Source organism: Lytechinus pictus, chromosome 15 (genome assembly GCF_037042905.1).
Source record: "Lytechinus pictus isolate F3 Inbred chromosome 15, Lp3.0, whole genome shotgun sequence".
Taxonomy (NCBI): domain Eukaryota; kingdom Metazoa; phylum Echinodermata; class Echinoidea; order Temnopleuroida; family Toxopneustidae; genus Lytechinus; species Lytechinus pictus.
This window is the reverse complement of record NC_087259.1, coordinates 7,229,806-7,248,701: the sequence shown is the minus strand read 5'-3', so window position 1 is coordinate 7,248,701 and position 18,896 is coordinate 7,229,806. Positions and strand designations below refer to the sequence as shown.

The 18,896-nt window shown below is 39.0% G+C and overlaps 1 protein-coding gene across 12 annotated transcripts in view; it reads left to right on the top strand.

The window, feature by feature from the left end:
- Nucleotides 1-15,924, top strand: part of LOC129277690 (uncharacterized) — a 45,137-nt gene extending 29,213 nt beyond the window's left edge. For 5 of the 12 annotated variants that reach the window (XM_064110751.1, XM_064110752.1, XM_064110753.1 and 2 more), the window contains 20 exons: nucleotides 852-1,172; nucleotides 1,414-1,734; nucleotides 1,982-2,302; nucleotides 3,831-4,151; nucleotides 4,439-4,759; nucleotides 4,974-5,294; nucleotides 5,550-5,870; nucleotides 6,153-6,473; nucleotides 6,730-7,050; nucleotides 7,336-7,656; nucleotides 7,897-8,217; nucleotides 8,471-8,791; nucleotides 9,074-9,394; nucleotides 9,651-9,971; nucleotides 10,257-10,577; nucleotides 10,818-11,138; nucleotides 11,392-11,712; nucleotides 12,003-12,323; nucleotides 12,924-13,244; nucleotides 13,865-15,924. In XM_064110751.1, the coding sequence (XP_063966821.1) occupies nucleotides 852-1,172; nucleotides 1,414-1,734; nucleotides 1,982-2,302; nucleotides 3,831-4,151; nucleotides 4,439-4,759; nucleotides 4,974-5,294; nucleotides 5,550-5,870; nucleotides 6,153-6,473; nucleotides 6,730-7,050; nucleotides 7,336-7,656; nucleotides 7,897-8,217; nucleotides 8,471-8,791; nucleotides 9,074-9,394; nucleotides 9,651-9,971; nucleotides 10,257-10,577; nucleotides 10,818-11,138; nucleotides 11,392-11,712; nucleotides 12,003-12,323; nucleotides 12,924-13,244; nucleotides 13,865-14,169 (6,404 nt within the window). In that variant the 3' untranslated portion in view covers nucleotides 14,170-15,924. The remainder of the gene's footprint in view (nucleotides 1-851; nucleotides 1,173-1,413; nucleotides 1,735-1,981; nucleotides 2,303-3,830; nucleotides 4,152-4,438; nucleotides 4,760-4,973; nucleotides 5,295-5,549; nucleotides 5,871-6,152; nucleotides 6,474-6,729; nucleotides 7,051-7,335; nucleotides 7,657-7,896; nucleotides 8,218-8,470; nucleotides 8,792-9,073; nucleotides 9,395-9,650; nucleotides 9,972-10,256; nucleotides 10,578-10,817; nucleotides 11,139-11,391; nucleotides 11,713-12,002; nucleotides 12,324-12,923; nucleotides 13,245-13,864) is intronic. The other 7 variants (XM_064110755.1, XM_064110756.1, XM_064110758.1 and 4 more) reach the window with 7 other exon arrangements.
- The last annotated feature ends 2,972 nt before the right edge of the window (nucleotides 15,925-18,896 follow it).

Here is an 18,896-nt window from a genome sequence, read left to right as displayed (position 1 = left end):
ATGTACATAAATTAGATTCAGACAAGCCAATATCGTAAAGATGTTTGTTCACCCCCATTATCCGATTGAAAAGTTTATATTGAAAGTAGCGGAGTTTTGTTGAAAGACATCATTTAAAGGGAATCATATACAATCTATTCCAATTATTCACCGGTTCATTTAAAATGGATGCCCATTTTGTTTGCGAAGTAGGGGACTTTAAGATTTTATCAACAGAAATTCTATGGATAAACTTGCATACCTTAAAAACATTATTTAAATTATACAACAAATCTTCTTGAGTTGTTCTACTCTCAACAAGATGTTGACGAAAATGTTTCCATTCATTGGGTATTGCAGAAATCATTGAATAATATTCAAGAAAATTACAATTAATTTTGTATTTTTGTAAAAAAGTTGTATGTGAGAGAAAATTGTTTTGTTCATCCATTAAATGTTTAATACTGATGATCCCATTTTTAAGCCAAAGCTGTTTATATATAACTTTCCCATCTACTTTGATCAATGAGTTATTCCATAACACTTGATTCTTTATATTCAATTCAGATAAACTAGGAGAGAAAGTTAAATAACTCCAAGCAATTAAGATTTCTCGAATGAATTAATTTTTTATTTGTAATATTTTGGGATCATCGTATTTTAAATTACATGTCAAAAACAATTCTCCTCCTAAGGTGACCAAGTTGTGTTTGAAAAAACATTTCCATTTTCCTTTATTTTCTGTGCTCATATAACGTTTAACCCACGCAATTTTATAGCCAGAAATTACGGAAGGTAAATGTAACATTTTCAATCCAAGAATTCTATGTTATTTCAATCAAGGTTGTTTTTTGTCATGTATTCCTAAACAGATGGTGAGGTTCGTCTAGTTGGAGGCACCACTGATTCTGAAGGTCGTGTAGAGGTCAGCTACAATGGACAATGGGGTACTGTCTGCGATGACGGTTGGGATACGACCGATGTCAACGTGGTCTGCCGATCTCTCGGTTTTGTTAGTGCTCTTGAAGCTGTGCCATCGGCTGGATTTGGTCAAGGAACTGGCACCATTGTTCTTGATGATGTCAATTGCCTTGGAAATGAGTCGAGCCTCTTTGAATGCGGAAATCGTGGTCTCGGGGTCAATAACTGTGGCCATTCAGAAGATGCCGGAGTTCGTTGTCAAGTTCTTGAAGGTATGTTGCATCCAGTTTCCGTAAGTAATAATGTGGTATATTCTTGCTCAATTGCTTGTGATAGTACCAAAATTGAAACACGGAAATGAATGACAATTTTTGATAACACATGGGAATGTTAATTATGATAAGTTGTAATCTAATATTGAAGAGGGATTATAACTTGATAAAGTAAGGATTAAACTTACATAAGGAATGCTCTGTGACATTAGTGAAATTCATATTTTTTGTCTAATTTCAGATGGTGAAATTCGCCTTGTCGAAGGCACTTCCGATTCGGAAGGTCGCGTGGAGGTCAGTTACAATGGAGAATGGGGAACTGTTTGCGATGATCTTTGGGATACGACGGATGCCAACGTGGTCTGCCGATCTCTGGGATTTGCTGGTGCTCTTGAAGCTGTACCATCGGCTGGATTCGGTCAAGGAACTGGCACCATTGTTCTTGATGATGTCAATTGTTCTGGAGACGAATCGACCCTCTTTGAATGCGCTAATCGTGGTCTTGGGGTCAACAACTGCGGCCATTCAGAAGATGCCGGAGTTCGTTGTCAAGTACTTGAAGGTTTGTTGCATATATCTGCTTATATTGAATTGCTTCATTTTGCTGATATACTTGCAACAATACCAGGATAAGAAAACGGAAATGAACGACCAATTATTGGTGTACATGTGAATAATAATGAATTAGAAATGAAAACAAAAAAGGGAAGAAAGTGAAGAGATTGTAAGCTCTGAAATGATGGATACAATTACTATGAGGAAGAATTTTGTTCTGAACTGAAAATCCTTATTTTATCGTATAATTTCAGATGGTGAAATACGCCTAGTAGGAGGCACAACCGATTCTGAAGGTCGTGTAGAGGTCAGCTACAATGGCGAATGGGGAACTGTATGCGATGACAGTTGGGATACCACTGATGCCAACGTGGTCTGCCGAGCTCTCGGTTTTGTTGGTGCGCTTGAAGCTGTACCATCGGCTGGATTCGGTCAAGGCACTGGAACCATTGTCCTTGATGATGTCAATTGTTCTGGAGACGAAGCAACCCTTTTTGAATGCACAAATCCTGGTCTTGGAGTCAACAACTGTGGCCATTCAGAAGATGCTGGTGTTCGTTGCGAAGATCTAGAAGGTATTTTCTAATCGAGTTTTGATGCCCCCCCAAAAAAAATTGAGCCTACCTGCCAATATTGAAAAATGGTTATACAAAAAACAAAATCTACGCAAACTAGGTGTTCAATTAATCCGGGCGGTCTCTTTTCTCAAATAGTACTGAATATTGTTAGTGGTTCATACTCAGAAGAAGGGTTCGTTTATTTGAAATAAAACACAAAGGAGAGTGAAGTCAAAGAGTTGAAATTGAAACGCCAAGAATTCTTTTTTTTTTTTCTTTCATAGAAAGATTTTATTCAAAATCAAATACGAAATCAATTCAATTTACAGAAAAATCATGAAGCGAACATGTTTACAACAACTGTACATGCGTACTATTATCTATTGATAAAACAAAATTATGATGTTTTTTACTAAGAACCCTTTCAATTTCACAATAGCGTTTCAATACGTTCTTAAAAGAACTAAAACACAACCGATCTCCCTTACAACGTGTCGAAAAAATAAAATATTTAGCGTAAAGAATATAACGGTTTACAGTAGAGTATTGAGCGTCAGGGCAACCAAACAAAAATAAATTCTTATTCAAATACACGTCATTGTTAAAAAAAGAGGTTTGGAAGTTTTGAATGAATTGTTGAGTTACAGGGCAGTCCCAAAACAGATGTGAAATGCTTTCAACAGAGGAAGAACAAAATGTACATAAATTAGATTCAGACAAGCCAATATCGTAAAGATGTTTGTTCACCCCCATTATCCGATTGAAAAGTTTATATTGAAAGTAGCGGAGTTTTGTTGAAAGACAGCATTTAAAGGGAATCATATACAATCTGTTCCAATTATTAACCGGTTCATTTAAAATGGATGCCCATTTTGTTTGCGAAGTAGGGGACTTTAAGATTTTATCAACAGAAATTCTATGGATAAACTTGCATACCTTAAAAACATTATTTAAATTATACAGCAAATCTTCTTGAGTTGTTCTACTCTCAACAAGATGTTGACGAAAATGTTTCCATTCATTGGGTATTGCAGAAATCAATGAATAATATTCAAGAAAATTACAATTAATTTTGTATTTTTGTAAAAAAGTTGTATGTGAGAGAAAATTGTTTTGTTCATCCATTAAATGTTTAATACTGATGATCCCATTTTTAAGACAAAGCTGTTTATATATAACTTTCCCATCTACTTTGATCAATGAGTTATTCCATAACACTTGATTCTTTATATTCAATTCAGATAAACTAGGAGAGAAAGTTAAATTACTCTAAGCAATTAAGATTTCTCGAATGAATTAATTTTTTATTTGTAATATTTTGGGATAATCGTATTTTAAATTACATGTCAAAAACAATTCTCCTCCTAAGGTGACCAAGTTGTGTTTGAAAAAACATTTCCATTTTCCTTTATTTTCTGTGCTCATATAACGTTTAACCCACGCAATTTTCAAGCCAGAAATTACGGAAGGTAAATGTAACATTTTCTATCCAAAAATTCTATGTTATTTCAATCAAGGTTGTTTTTTGTCATGTATTCCTAAACAGATGGTGAGGTTCGTCTAGTTGGAGGCACCACTGATTCTGAAGGTCGTGTAGAGGTCAGCTACAATGGACAATGGGGTACTGTCTGCGATGACGGTTGGGATACGACCGATGCCAACGTGGTCTGCCGATCTCTCGGTTTTGTTGGTGCTCTTGAAGCTGTGCCATCGGCTGGATTTGGTGAAGGCACTGGCACCATTGTCCTTGATGATGTCAATTGCAATGGAAATGAATCGAGCCTCTTCGAATGCGAAAATCCTGGTCTTGGAGTCAATAACTGTGGCCATTCAGAAGATGCTGGTGTTCGTTGCGAGGCACTTGAAGGTATTTTTATTTGAGTTTTGAAGATAAAACAATTTGGGTCTATTCTACCAATTATAAAAATACGGTATAAAGAATTTTTGTCTATGCATTTCAGTTGTTCCACTTATCTTAGCTCTTTTGCTCTCAAATAGTATCGAGAATTGTGAGTGGTTCAGAGTCACAAAAAGGGTTCGTAGATTTGAAAAAAAAACACAAGAGAGAATGAAGTCAAAAAAGTGCAAATGGAAACGCAAAGTATGTTAGATCATTTAATTAAGGTTGTTATTTTTCCGTTTATCCATATGTAGATGGGGAGGTCCGTCTAGTTGGAGGCACCTCTGATTCTGAAGGTCGTGTAGAGGTCAGCTACAATGGACAATGGGGTACTGTCTGCGATGATGAATGGGATTCAACCGATGCCAACGTGGTCTGCCGATCTCTAGGTTTTGTTGGTTCTCTTGAAGCAGTGCCATCGGCTGGATTCGGTCAAGGAACTGGCACCATTGTTCTTGATGATGTCAATTGCCTTGGAAATGAGTCGAGCCTCTTTGAATGCGGAAATCGTGGTCTCGGGGTCAATAACTGTGGCCATTCAGAAGATGCCGGAGTTCGTTGTCAAGTACTTGAAGGTATGTTTGCATCCAGTTTCCGTAAGTAATAATGTGGTATATTCTTGCTCAATTGCTTGTGATAGTACCAAAATTGAAACACGGAAATGAATGACAATTTTTGATAACACACGGGAATGTTAATTATGATAAGTTGTAATCCAATATTGAAGAGGGATTATAACTTGATAAAGTAAGGATAAAACTTACATAAGGAATGCTCTGTGAATTTCAGATGGTGAAATTCGCCTTGTCGGAGGCACTTCCGATTCGGAAGGTCGCGTGGAGGTCAGTTACAATGGAGAATGGGGAAGTGTTTGCGATGATCTTTGGGATACGACGGATGCCAACGTGGTCTGCCGATCTCTGGGATTTGCTGGTGCTCTTGAAGCTGTGCCATCGGCTGGATTCGGTCAAGGATCTGGCACCATTGTTCTTGATGATGTCAATTGTTCTGGAGATGAATCGACCCTCTTTGAATGCGCTAATCGTGGTCTTGGGGTCAACAACTGCGGCCATTCAGAAGATGCCGGAGTTCGTTGTCAAGTACTTGAAGGTTTGTTGCATATATCTGCTTATATTGAATTGCTTCATTTTGCTGACATACTTGCAACAATACCAGGATAAGAAAAACGGAAATGAACGACCAATTATTGGTGTACATGTGAATGATAATGAATTAGAAATGAAAACCAAAAAAGGGACGAAAAGTAAAGTGAAGAGATTTTAAGCTCTGAAATGATGGATACAATTACTATGAGGAAGAATTTTGTTCTGAACTGAAAATCCTTATTTTATCGTATAATTTCAGATGGTGAAATACGCCTAGTAGGAGGCACAACCGATTCTGAAGGTCGTGTAGAGGTCAGCTACAATGGCGAATGGGGAACTGTATGCGATGACAGTTGGGATACCACCGATGCCAATGTGGTCTGCCGAGCTCTCGGTTTTATTGGTGCGCTTGAAGCTGTACCATCGGCTGGATTCGGTCAAGGCACTGGAACCATTGTCCTTGATGATGTCAATTGTTCTGGAGACGAAGCAACCCTTTTTGAATGCGGAAATCCTGGTCTTGGAGTCAACAACTGTGGCCATTCAGAAGATGTTGGTGTTCGTTGCGAAGTTCTAGAAGGTATTTTCTAATCGAGTTTTGATGCCCCCCAAAAAAAATTGAGCCTACCTGCCAATATTGAAAAAATGGTTATACAAAAAACAAAATCTACGCAAACTAGGTGTTCCATTAATCCGGGCGGTCTCTTTTCTCAAATATTGTTAGTGGTTCATATTCACAAGAAGGGTTCGTAGATTTTAAATAAAACACATAAGAGAGTAAAGTCAAAGAGTTGAAATTGAAACGCCAAGAATTCTATGTTATTTCAATCAAGGTTATTTTTTGTCATGTATTCCTAAACAGATGGTGAGGTTCGTCTAGTTGGAGGCACCACTGATTCCGAAGGTCGTGTAGAGGTCAGCTACAATGGACAATGGGGTACTGTCTGCGATGACGGTTGGGATACGACCGATGCCAACGTGGTCTGCCGATCTCTCGGTTTTGTTGGTGCTCTTGAAGCAGTGCCATCGGCTGGATTCGGTGAAGGCACTGGCACCATTGTCCTTGATGATGTCAATTGCAATGGAAATGAATCGAGCCTCTTGGAATGCGGGAATCCCGGTCTTGGAATCAACAACTGTGGCCATTCAGAAGATGCCGGAGTTCGTTGCCAAGTACTTGAAGGTATTTCCTAATTGAGATTTGACGACAACAACAAACTCTGGGCTAATGCTGCGAAAGTGATCAACTACTCTTAGCGGGTCTATTTTTCCATAATTTTTGCGGAGTATTGAGAGTGGGTCATAGTCACAAGAATGGTTCATAGATTGAAAATAAAACACTAGAATGAAATTATTCGAAGAACGGTAATTGGATCGCTAAATATTTAAGGTAATTTCTTTTATCGACGTTGTCATTTCTTTATTCATAAATTATGCAGATGGTGAGGTTCGTTTAGTTGGAGGCACCTCTGATTCTGAAGGTCGTGTTGAGGTCAGTTACAATGGTGAATGGGGTACTGTTTGCGATGATGAATGGGAAACGACCGATGCAAACGTGGTCTGTCGATCTCTTGGTTTTGTTGGTGCTCTTGAAGCTGTGCCATCGGCTGGATTCGGTCAAGGCACTGGAACCATTGTTCTTGATGATGTCAATTGTTCTGGAGATGAATCGAGCCTCTTTGAATGCGAAAATCCTGGTCTTGGAGTCAATAACTGTGGCCATTCAGAAGATGCTGGTGTTCGTTGCGAAGCACTTGAAGGTATTTTAAATTGGGTTTTGAAGATAAAACAATTTGGGTCTATTCTACCAATTATAAAAATACGTTATATAGAATTTTTGTCTATGCATTTCAGTTGTTCTACTTATCTTAGCTGTTTTGCTCTCAAATAGTATCGAGAATTGTGAGTGGTTCAGAGTCACGAAAAGGGTTCGTAGATTTGAAATAAAACACAAGAGAGAATGAAGTCAAAAATTGCAAATGGAAACGCAAAGTATGTTAGATTATTTAATCAAGGTTGTTATTTTTCCGTTTATCCATATGTAGATGGGGAGGTCCGTCTAGTTGGAGGCACCTCTGATTCTGAAGGTCGTGTAGAGGTCAGCTACAATGGACAATGGGGTACTGTCTGCGATGATGAATGGGATTCAACCGATGCCAACGTGGTCTGCCGATCTCTAGGTTTTGTTGGTTCTCTTGAAGCAGTGCCATCGGCTGGATTCGGTCAAGGAACTGGCACCATTGTTCTTGATGATGTCAATTGCCTTGGAAATGAGTCGAGCCTCTTTGAATGCGGAAATCGTGGTCTCGGGGTTAATAACTGTGGCCATTCAGAAGATGCCGGAGTTCGTTGTCAAGTACTTGAAGGTATGTTGCATCCAGCTTTCGTAAATGATAATGTGGTATATTTTTGTTCAATTGCTTGTGATAGTACCAAAATTGAAACACGGAAAGGAATTACAATTTTTGATAACACACGGGAATGTTAATTATGATAAGTTGTAATCTAATATTGAAGAGGGATTATAACTTGATAAAGTAAGGATAAAACTTACATAAGAAATGCTCTGTGACATAAGTGAAATTCATATTTTTGTCTAATTTCAGATGGTGAAATTCGCCTTGTCGGAGGCACTTCCGATTCGGAAGGTCGCGTGGAGGTCAGTTACAATGGAGAATGGGGAACTGTTTGCGATGATCTTTGGGATACGACGGATGCCAACGTGGTCTGCCGATCTCTGGGATTTGCTGGTGCTCTTGAAGCTGTGCCATCGGCTGGATTCGGTCAAGGAACTGGCACCATTGTTCTTGATGATGTCAATTGTTCTGGAGACGAATCGACCCTCTTTGAATGCGCTAATCGTGGTCTTGGGGTCAACAACTGCGGCCATTCAGAAGATGCCGGAGTTCGTTGTCAAGTACTTGAAGGTTTGTTGCATATATCTGCTTATAATGAATTGCTTCATTTTGCTGACATACTTGCAACAATACCAGGATAAGAAAACGGAAATGAACGACCAATTATTGGTGTACATGTGAATGATAATGAATAAGAAATGAAAACAAAACAGGGAAGAAAAGTAAAGTGAAGATATTTTAAGCTCTGAAATGATGGATACAATTACTATGAGGAAGAATTTTGTTCTGAACTGAAAATCCTTATTTTATCGTATAATTTCAGATGGTGAAATACGCCTAGTAGGAGGCACAACCGATTCTGAAGGTCGTGTAGAGGTCAGCTACAATGGCGAATGGGGAACTGTATGCGATGACAGTTGGGATACCACCGATGCCAATGTGGTCTGCCGAGCTCTCGGTTTTATTGGTGCGCTTGAAGCTGTACCATCGGCTCGATTCGGTCAAGGCACTGGAACCATTGTCCTTGATGATGTCAATTGTTCTGGAGACGAAGCAACCCTTTTTGAATGCGGAAATCCTGGTCTTGGAGTCAACAACTGTGGCCATTCAGAAGATGCTGGTGTTCGTTGCGAAGTTCTAGAAGGTATTTTCTAATCGAGTTTTGATGCCCCCCCAAAAAAATTGAGCCTACCTGCCAATATTGAAAAAATGGTTATACAAAAAACAAAATCTACGCAAACTAGGTGTTCCATTAATCCGGGCGGTCTCTTTTCTCAAATATTGTTAGTGGTTCATATTCACAAGAAGGGTTCGTAGATTTTAAATAAAACACATAAGAGAGTAAAGTCAAAGAGTTGAAATTGAAACGCCAAGAATTCTATGTTATTTCAATCAAGGTTATTTTTTGTCATGTATTCCTAAACAGATGGTGAGGTTCGTCTAGTTGGAGGCACCACTGATTCCGAAGGTCGTGTAGAGGTCAGCTACAATGGACAATGGGGTACTGTCTGCGATGACGGTTGGGATACGACCGATGCCAACGTGGTCTGCCGATCTCTCGGTTTTGTTGGTGCTCTTGAAGCAGTGCCATCGGCTGGATTCGGTGAAGGCACTGGCACCATTGTCCTTGATGATGTCAATTGCAATGGAAATGAATCGAGCCTCTTGGAATGCGGGAATCCCGGTCTTGGAATCAACAACTGTGGCCATTCAGAAGATGCCGGAGTTCGTTGCCAAGTACTTGAAGGTATTTCCTAATTGAGATTTGACGACAACAACAAACTCTGGGCTAATGCTGCGAAAGTGATCAACTACTCTTAGCGGGTCTATTTTTCCCTAATTATTGCGGAGTATTGAGAGTGGGTCATAGTCACAAGAATGGTTCATAGATTGAAAATAAAACACTAGAATGAAATTATTCGAAGAACGGTAATTGGATCGCTAAATATTTAAGGTAATTTCTTTTATCGACGTTGTCATTTCTTTATTCATAAATTATGCAGATGGTGAGGTTCGTTTAGTTGGAGGCACCTCTGATTCTGAAGGTCGTGTTGAGGTCAGTTACAATGGTGAATGGGGTACTGTTTGCGATGATGAATGGGAAACGACCGATGCAAACGTGGTCTGTCGATCTCTTGGTTTTGTTGGTGCTCTTGAAGCTGTGCCATCGGCTGGATTCGGTCAAGGCACTGGAACCATTGTTCTTGATGATGTCAATTGTTCTGGAGATGAATCGAGCCTCTTTGAATGCGAAAATCCTGGTCTTGGAGTCAATAACTGTGGCCATTCAGAAGATGCTGGTGTTCGTTGCGAAGCACTTGAAGGTATTTTAAATTGGGTTTTGAAGATAAAACAATTTGGGTCTATTCTACCAATTATAAAAATACGTTATATAGAATTTTTGTCTATGCATTTCAGTTGTTCTACTTATCTTAGCTGTTTTGCTCTCAAATAGTATCGAGAATTGTGAGTGGTTCAGAGTCACGAAAAGGGTTCGTAGATTTGAAATAAAACACAAGAGAGAATGAAGTCAAAAATTGCAAATGGAAACGCAAAGTATGTTAGATTATTTAATCAAGGTTGTTATTTTTCCGTTTATCCATATGTAGATGGGGAGGTCCGTCTAGTTGGAGGCACCTCTGATTCTGAAGGTCGTGTAGAGGTCAGCTACAATGGACAATGGGGTACTGTCTGCGATGATGAATGGGATTCAACCGATGCCAACGTGGTCTGCCGATCTCTAGGTTTTGTTGGTTCTCTTGAAGCAGTGCCATCGGCTGGATTCGGTCAAGGAACTGGCACCATTGTTCTTGATGATGTCAATTGCCTTGGAAATGAGTCGAGCCTCTTTGAATGCGGAAATCGTGGTCTCGGGGTTAATAACTGTGGCCATTCAGAAGATGCCGGAGTTCGTTGTCAAGTACTTGAAGGTATGTTGCATCCAGCTTTCGTAAATGATAATGTGGTATATTTTTGTTCAATTGCTTGTGATAGTACCAAAATTGAAACACGGAAAGGAATTACAATTTTTGATAACACACGGGAATGTTAATTATGATAAGTTGTAATCTAATATTGAAGAGGGATTATAACTTGATAAAGTAAGGATAAAACTTACATAAGAAATGCTCTGTGACATAAGTGAAATTCATATTTTTGTCTAATTTCAGATGGTGAAATTCGCCTTGTCGAAGGCACTTCCGATTCGGAAGGTCGCGTGGAGGTCAGTTACAATGGAGAATGGGGAACTGTTTGCGATGATCTTTGGGATACGACGGATGCCAACGTGGTCTGCCGATCTCTGGGATTTGCTGGTGCTCTTGAAGCTGTGCCATCGGCTGGATTCGGTCAAGGAACTGGCACCATTGTTCTTGATGATGTCAATTGTTCTGGAGACGAATCGACCCTCTTTGAATGCGCTAATCGTGGTCTTGGGGTCAACAACTGCGGCCATTCAGAAGATGCCGGAGTTCGTTGTCAAGTACTTGAAGGTTTGTTGCATATATCTGCTTATAATGAATTGCTTCATTTTGCTGACATACTTGCAACAATACCAGGATAAGAAAACGGAAATGAACGACCAATTATTGGTGTACATGTGAATGATAATGAATAAGAAATGAAAACAAAACAGGGAAGAAAAGTAAAGTGAAGATATTTTAAGCTCTGAAATGATGGATACAATTACTATGAGGAAGAATTTTGTTCTGAACTTAAAATCCTTATTTTATCGTATAATTTCAGATGGTGAAATACGCCTAGTAGGAGGCACAACCGATTCTGAAGGTCGTGTAGAGGTCAGCTACAATGGCGAATGGGGAACTGTATGCGATGACAGTTGGGATACCACCGATGCCAACGTGGTCTGCCGAGCTCTGGGATTTGCTGGTGCTCTTGAAGCTGTACCATCGGCTGGATTCGGTCAAGGCACTGGCACCATTGTTCTTGATGATGTCAATTGTTCTGGAGACGAAGCAACCCTTTTTGAATGCGAAAACCCTGGTCTTGGAGTCAACAACTGTGGCCATTCAGAAGATGCTGGTGTTCGTTGCGAAGTTCTAGAAGGTATTTTCTAATCGAGTTTTGATGCCCCCCCCCCTAAAAAAAAAGAGCCTACCTGCCAATATTGAAATTAGTTATACAAATAACAAAATCTACGCAAACTAGGTGGTCCATTAATCCGGGCGGTCTCTTTTCTCAAATAGCACTGAATATTGTTAGTGGTTCATATTCACAAGAAGGGTTCGTAGATTTGAAATAAAACACAAAAGAGAGTGAAGTCAAAGAGTTGAAATTGAAACGCCAAGAATTCTTTGTTATTTCAATCAAGGTTTTTTTTTATTATTCATAAACAGATGGTGAGGTTCGTCTAGTTGGAGGCACCACTGATTCCGAAGGTCGTGTAGAGGTCAGCTACAATGGACAATGGGGTACTGTCTGCGATGACGGTTGGGATACGACCGATGCCAACGTGGTCTGCCGATCTCTCGGTTTTGTTGGTGCTCTTGAAGCTGTGCCATCGGCTGGATTCGGTGAAGGCACTGGCACCATTGTGCTTGATGATGTCAATTGCAATGGAAATGAATCGACCCTCTTCGAATGCGGGAATCCTGGTCTTGGAATCAACAACTGTGGCCATTCAGAAGATGCAGGAGTTCGTTGCCAAGTACTTGAAGGTTTGTCGCATATATCTGCCTTTATTGAAATTGCTTAATTTTGCTGACATACTTGCAGTAATACTACAAGGATAGGAAAACGGAAATGAAAGATAAATTATTGATGTACAAGTGGATGATAATTAATTGGAAACGAAATAAATAGTGCATCATGGGTTCTGTTATATGTTTGTCCTGTTCATAAATTTAAATAATGCTTGAAATCTCGCTTTTTAGATCAGTAAGATAAAAAATTTTCAGCTTGCGCTCGGCCTTGCATTGTTGGTAAAATGAAATCCTGTTCATGAATTCAAAGAGCGATTCAAATGCTAAAATTCAGATCAGTAGATCAGAAATTTTCAGCTCTGCTTTGCCCTCGCATTATTTGTTCTATTCTTATTTTTGAAATACCCCTCTCTTTCAGTTCAATACATACGAAAAATCTAATCGGCCGCTTCGTTCCAACGTAATATCTACCCTTGTCATTCACTCCAAAATGCCTGGATTTACCCTTGTCCGCGGCCTCTGTGATTTTCATTTTTGAAGAAGACATTTCACTGCCAAACCTTTTTATGTGATTTTTTTTGTAATGGATCTGATTCTTTATTTTCTCGGAAACAGATGGCATCGTCCGACTCGTAGACGGCCTTTCGTCATCTGAAGGTCGCGTGGAGGTCAGCTACAACGGGCAATGGGGAACTGTCTGCGATGACGAATGGGATATAACCGATGCCACCGTGGTCTGCCGATCTCTGGGTTTCATCGGTGCTCTTGATGCCATCCCATCGGCTGGATTCGGTGAAGGCACTGGCACCATTGTCCTTGATGACGTTAACTGTTCTGGAGACGAATCGAGCCTCTTCGAATGCTCGAATCGTGGTCTTGGAGTCCACAACTGTGGTCATGGAGAGGATGCCGGAGTTCGTTGCGAAGTGCCTCCCGGTAAATAATCCGACTTATAATAATAGCATGAGATCTATCTCCCAACATAAATTATAATTAGAGTTTACACACCAACAGGCTCCTCTATATGAGTAACTTTGCCACTATAGAAGCATAGTGCGCCATTATAAGGGTAGTCCTACTAAATTAGTGAACATGCACATTTTACCACAATAAAACTCGGTGGGTGATTCAACCGCCCCTCCCAGATATTTTCAAGCTATAAATGTGTGCTAAAATCAGACGCCCCGTCTTTCTTGACCTTTTCCGTTCAAGTTACGCGCAAATTTCAGAGCAAATTTTTTTGACACCGGGTTCGCGTTTCCGAAGTTAATAGGCCTACTTCATTTCATGTTAGACCAAAATTGCTCAAAAACGCTGGTACAAATCCAATGCAAATTGTGTTTTCAACCCGGATGGCGATAACTCTGAAAGGGGGTATAAAAATGATGTTCGAAATCCAACCTTCCCTGATTCAGATTCCCTAACACGGGAAACTGTCAGTACTAGGGCTACTCTCTAAATGAGACAACCTCATTAACTTTTTCGTATTTACCGAGTACATTTCTCATCCACTTACTCTACATCCTATTATTTTTATTTTGTCGGTTCAATCTTAGTTCCAGTCCGAATCGTCGGAGGCTTGGTGGAAGGGAGAGTTGAGGTGCTCTTCAACGGAGAATGGGGGACCGTGTGCGATGACCTCTGGGACGACGCCGACGCTACGGTCGTCTGCCGAATGCTCTCCCTTGGCCAGACGGGTGTTGCGCGGAGAGAAGCCTACTACGGCAAGGGCGAGGGGAGTATATCCCTCACAGCTCTTGAGTGCGACGGAAGCGAAGCGAGTCTCTTCGATTGCCCCAACGGTGGTTTAGGTAGCAACTGCGTACACGCTCAAGACGCGGGCGTTGAGTGTCTGCCGTAATCAGTCAGCCGGAGTCGGTTGCAGCTGTTTGATCAGATCGGTCTTCCAAAAATATTCTAATGAGGTTATAAGAAAAATGTTCTTTATGGTGATGGGCCTTATTGTACAGTCATGACAATGAATGATGAAGGGGATGTTATAATTTTGGAATACAGAAGCATGAACGATAACGAAGATCCATCCCAATATTTGGTTGACAAACTAAAAACTATGCTGCTATCAAGTGGATAGGATTGAGTTATAGCTATTGAATGGAATTGTTCGTTTAATCCTAAATGACAGGGCTATTTGAGATGTATTGAGGAATGTGGGGGGGGGGAGGGAGGGGGGCGATGATGGCCCTCCTTCTGATCTCGCGATCGCGCCGAGTGGCACGCACATTCTTTACCACATAAACTACAAGCCAGTAGAAAAAAAATCTGAAAATAATGATTTTTAAAAATTTATTATGTATAAAATATGAAAATTTATTCGTGAAAAACATTATTTTCATATTTAAACCCACTTTCACTTTAAATTTTCGTCTCTTTTTTTTTCTCCAGATGTCATCTTTTTAATGTTATTTAAAGGTTTAAAAAAAACCAAAGCGAAAGCGATTTTTTTTCCCTATGTATTTATTTGTTTTTATAATTTCTTATGTATTTCTCTGTTTTTTCATCTTTTGGTTTCATTCTTTTTTCAATGGAAATTATCACAAACCAATTAAAAACTAAATTAGACCCTAAATTGAATAAGCAGAACAATTAGAATGAAAAATAATCACCCTTTCATGAACTTCATTTCCCATAAAAATGAGCCATTTTTGTCATGACATTGTCTCGTAAAAATTCATGTCACGTCGCGATGTTATACCTGTATGTCGCAAATATGGTCTCAAAAGTTGCGCAAGACTACATTTGCGGAAATATCGCGCGAAGCGTTGAGGGGGGGGGGGGCATCATTGTCCCCTAGTCCTTAATTTAGGGTTAACATATTGCCAATTTCTGGTTCTTTTAGAAAACAGCAATTTCAGTATTCTATGTTATCAAGTTTTGCAATAAATTAATTCTTTGTAAAAAAAAAGAAGAAGAAGAATTTTGTGTGTGTAATGTTTGTATTGTGTTTCTTTCTATACAGGAAAGAACGCAGTGTCACATAGTGTGATCACAGTGTGTTCACATTGTTGACTAAGGGAATATGTTCAAATGCTCAAATTCAACAGTGGACACCTCAACAGTGTGGATGATCACAGCGTGTTCACATTGTTGACTAAGGGAATATGTTCAAATGCTCAAATTCAACAGTGGACACCTCAACAGTGTGGATGATCACAGCGTGTTCACATTGTTGACTAAGGGAATATGTTCAAATGCTCAAATTCAACAGTGGACACCTCAACAGTGTGGATGATCACAGCGTGTTCACATTGTTGACTAAGGGAATATGTTCAAATGCTCAAATTCAACAGTGGACACCTCAACAGTGTGGATGATCACAGCGTGTTCACATTGTTGACTATTAAAGGGAATATGTTCAAATGCACAAATTCAACAGTGTGGAGGTGATCCATACTGAGGGACATAGTGTCCTTTCCAGTAGGCAATGGTCTGATTGCAACTATTACCTTTCCGGAATGTTGTTTCCTGGAAGTTCGGATGTTTCCTCTTATTTTGTTTTCCTGTCACGTTCCAGAAGTGTTCGAAAGGGCCCATTTTCTTACAGAGAGAAATCATTAAGTCTAATCGATTGATGAGTAAAAATACTAATTCTGATACCAACATAGATGCGTATGAACTGTAATTTGACTACTGATAAGAATAACAATCCTTATTCCAATGTGAAAAATCTGAGCCAATATCTATAAAAAGATTAAGACGCCGAAAAAGTAATGGGGAAAAGATGCATCCCTGTCTGACTCCCCTTCCAACATGGAACCGTTCTGTATTTTTAAACTCATCTTTTACTATTCATGCTTTCTTATTACGTTAAAAGGATTGAGAAACTTTTTCGAGGTTTGCAAAAAAAAAATCGCAGTGATATCCTACATGTTGTCAATTCATACATTGATGTATCAAGAGGTTACCCTGAAAATTTGATTTCACAAGTAGAGTCATTTCATGCTACGGGTTAAAATTCAACCTCTGTTCTAAACCTGTGGTTTGACTATGGAAAATCAACTGAGTCACACATCTCTAGACTGTAGAGGTTCGATTTGTCATTATGATGATCAATTAATTCCTCCATAACTGGGAATGGTTTACCAGTATAAAGCATGGGGGAAAACAGAGTAAACGGTTAGCAAAAGAAACCTACCATGGAAACGAAATTGTCGCTATTTCGGCTTTCTAGCACAGAGTTAGACCATTGCCTAAATTAAACTAGAATTCAGAATACGAGTACCCAGTCCATCATTTCTAAGAATTCGCTCAAAATCGTTCACAAAATTAAGCGTAATCTGATTTAACCGGAGCTTTGAAGAGTCGCATTTGGACTCACTCTTTAATTAAGGGGTACTCCTGGCTGAAAATAATATGAGTTGAACAGATAAAGAAGAATCGGAGATTAAACAAAATACTATCACTTTGACACTTTTTTTAATGCATTTACTGCTGCAACTTATTTTATTAAAAGGAGACACATAATTCACACATGTATGAAAGAAATAATTATGATGTTATAACAAAAAGAAAAGGGAAAGTGGGATGTGACATCATCAGTCCACCCCGCAGCTTACCTAATGAATATTCATGACGACGTAACTGTCTTCTTCAAATATTGCTAAACTTTGGAATTCAATAACTTCGTCAATTTTCATGTTTTTATGAGGTTTTGAAATTTTCAGCATTTTGCTTCGTGAATTTTACTCTTTTTATAGATATATAGACAGTGTAATTATTTTTTTAGCCAGGAGCACCATTTTAAACTGCCTCATAGCTTTGTTTGCCTCACCTAAAGCAACCAATAAGTTATTGTTGAATATTAAGCAGCAATTAATTTGGAATGGGCAAAATTTTCATCACACTGGATAAATAAAAATGCCCAAAAGGAAAAGCCCAATATTGGTTGGACGAATAATTACCCTCATGGAGCACTTTTACCCAATTTTTTTTAGAATGTATGTGCTTCACCACATGACCATTATGTAATGAAAATGAAAATCTAGGTGGTCAAATGATACGTGAATGCATTTTTGAGAGAGCAGAGAATTCTATCGTAAAACTGAAATCTGGAAAGGATTTTAAGCGAGTAACGGTATGTGTGTCTGTGTGAGAGCTAGAGGGCGTGTGCGAGAGGAGGTGGGGGGGGTATACTAGTACGGAGAGAGGAACAGACACTGGAGGGGTTGGAGAGAGAGCAAAGGGGGGGGGGGGGGCGGGGGCGGTATGTTGTTTGTGCACGGGAAGTGCATTAATAATCTCGTCAAACACAACAAAAACCTCTCCTGTCAGAGTAGAAACCTATGCATGACAGTTAAATAAAATCCAAAATTTAAAAAACGCAAAAAATAACACGTCCACACTTTGGTATCAATAATGCATAAAGCATTTTCATTTATTAGATGCAAGATAAAAGAGCAATGTTTACAAAATTGCCTTGGTCAAGGCTAGTGACGGGAATCCCGGGCGGGAAGCATCGAATCCCGAACATTCATGGTGTAGTCAGGCGCCTTAGACCACTCGGCCACGGCACCTCCCGTGTATTTTTTAAAATTTATAAACATACATAAATTTATAAATCACTTATAAATCACTTAAACTGGTCCATTCATTTTTCCACTGAAAAAACTTCAGAAATGTAATACAGAAAAAAAAAACAATAAGAAAACAAAAATCCTCACGGTCCTTCACGTCTTCTCCTTCGCCGCCCAAACATGCATGCCTACCGCACCTTTCTCCCGGCCCCACCACATTCCTGGGAATGATGAGGATGTGATGACCCCCCCCCCTTCCCCTCATCTTCAGACAATTGCTCGATATCTCCCTTTAAGGGATGGCCCGGGCTGAAAATATTTAGAGCTAAATAGAGTAGAATTCACTGAGCCAAATGTCAAAAATTTCATCAAAATCGGATAACAAATAACAAAGTTATTGAATTTTAAAGTTTCGCAATATTTTGTGAAACAGTCGTCATAAATATTCATTAGGTGGGCTGGTGATGTCACATCCCCACTTGTTCTTTTGTATTTTATTATATGAAATTTGGTTTATTCAATTTCTTTCCTCCAAGAACAAGAAAAAATGGATTGACAACTGATTTAATGCATTATTTCATTATAAGGGAGACATATTATTCACACAAGTATGAAATAATGAAAAAATTATGATTTTATGTAATAACATAAGAAAACGGAAAGTGGGGATGTGACATCATCAGCCCACCTAATGAATATTCATGACGACTGTTTTCACAAAATATTGCTGAACTTTAAACTTCAATAACTTATATATATATTGGATTTTATTGCAATAAAAACTATCAAAATACAATCACAAGCAGTCAAAGACTGAAATAAGTGAATGTTTACATACAAATAGAATCATAACAAAATAATAATGTAAACATTATAAATAAATATCAAATACAATACAAATTCATACAAATGAAAAAGAAATGTATCATAAATAGTCAATAGACGAGTAAAAGGCAAAAATCAAAACATAAAATCAAAGTATTAAAATTAGCTACCTGGCTGCTGCAGAGCGCCCTCAATATCAATAACTTTACTTTATTATTTGTAATCCCATTTT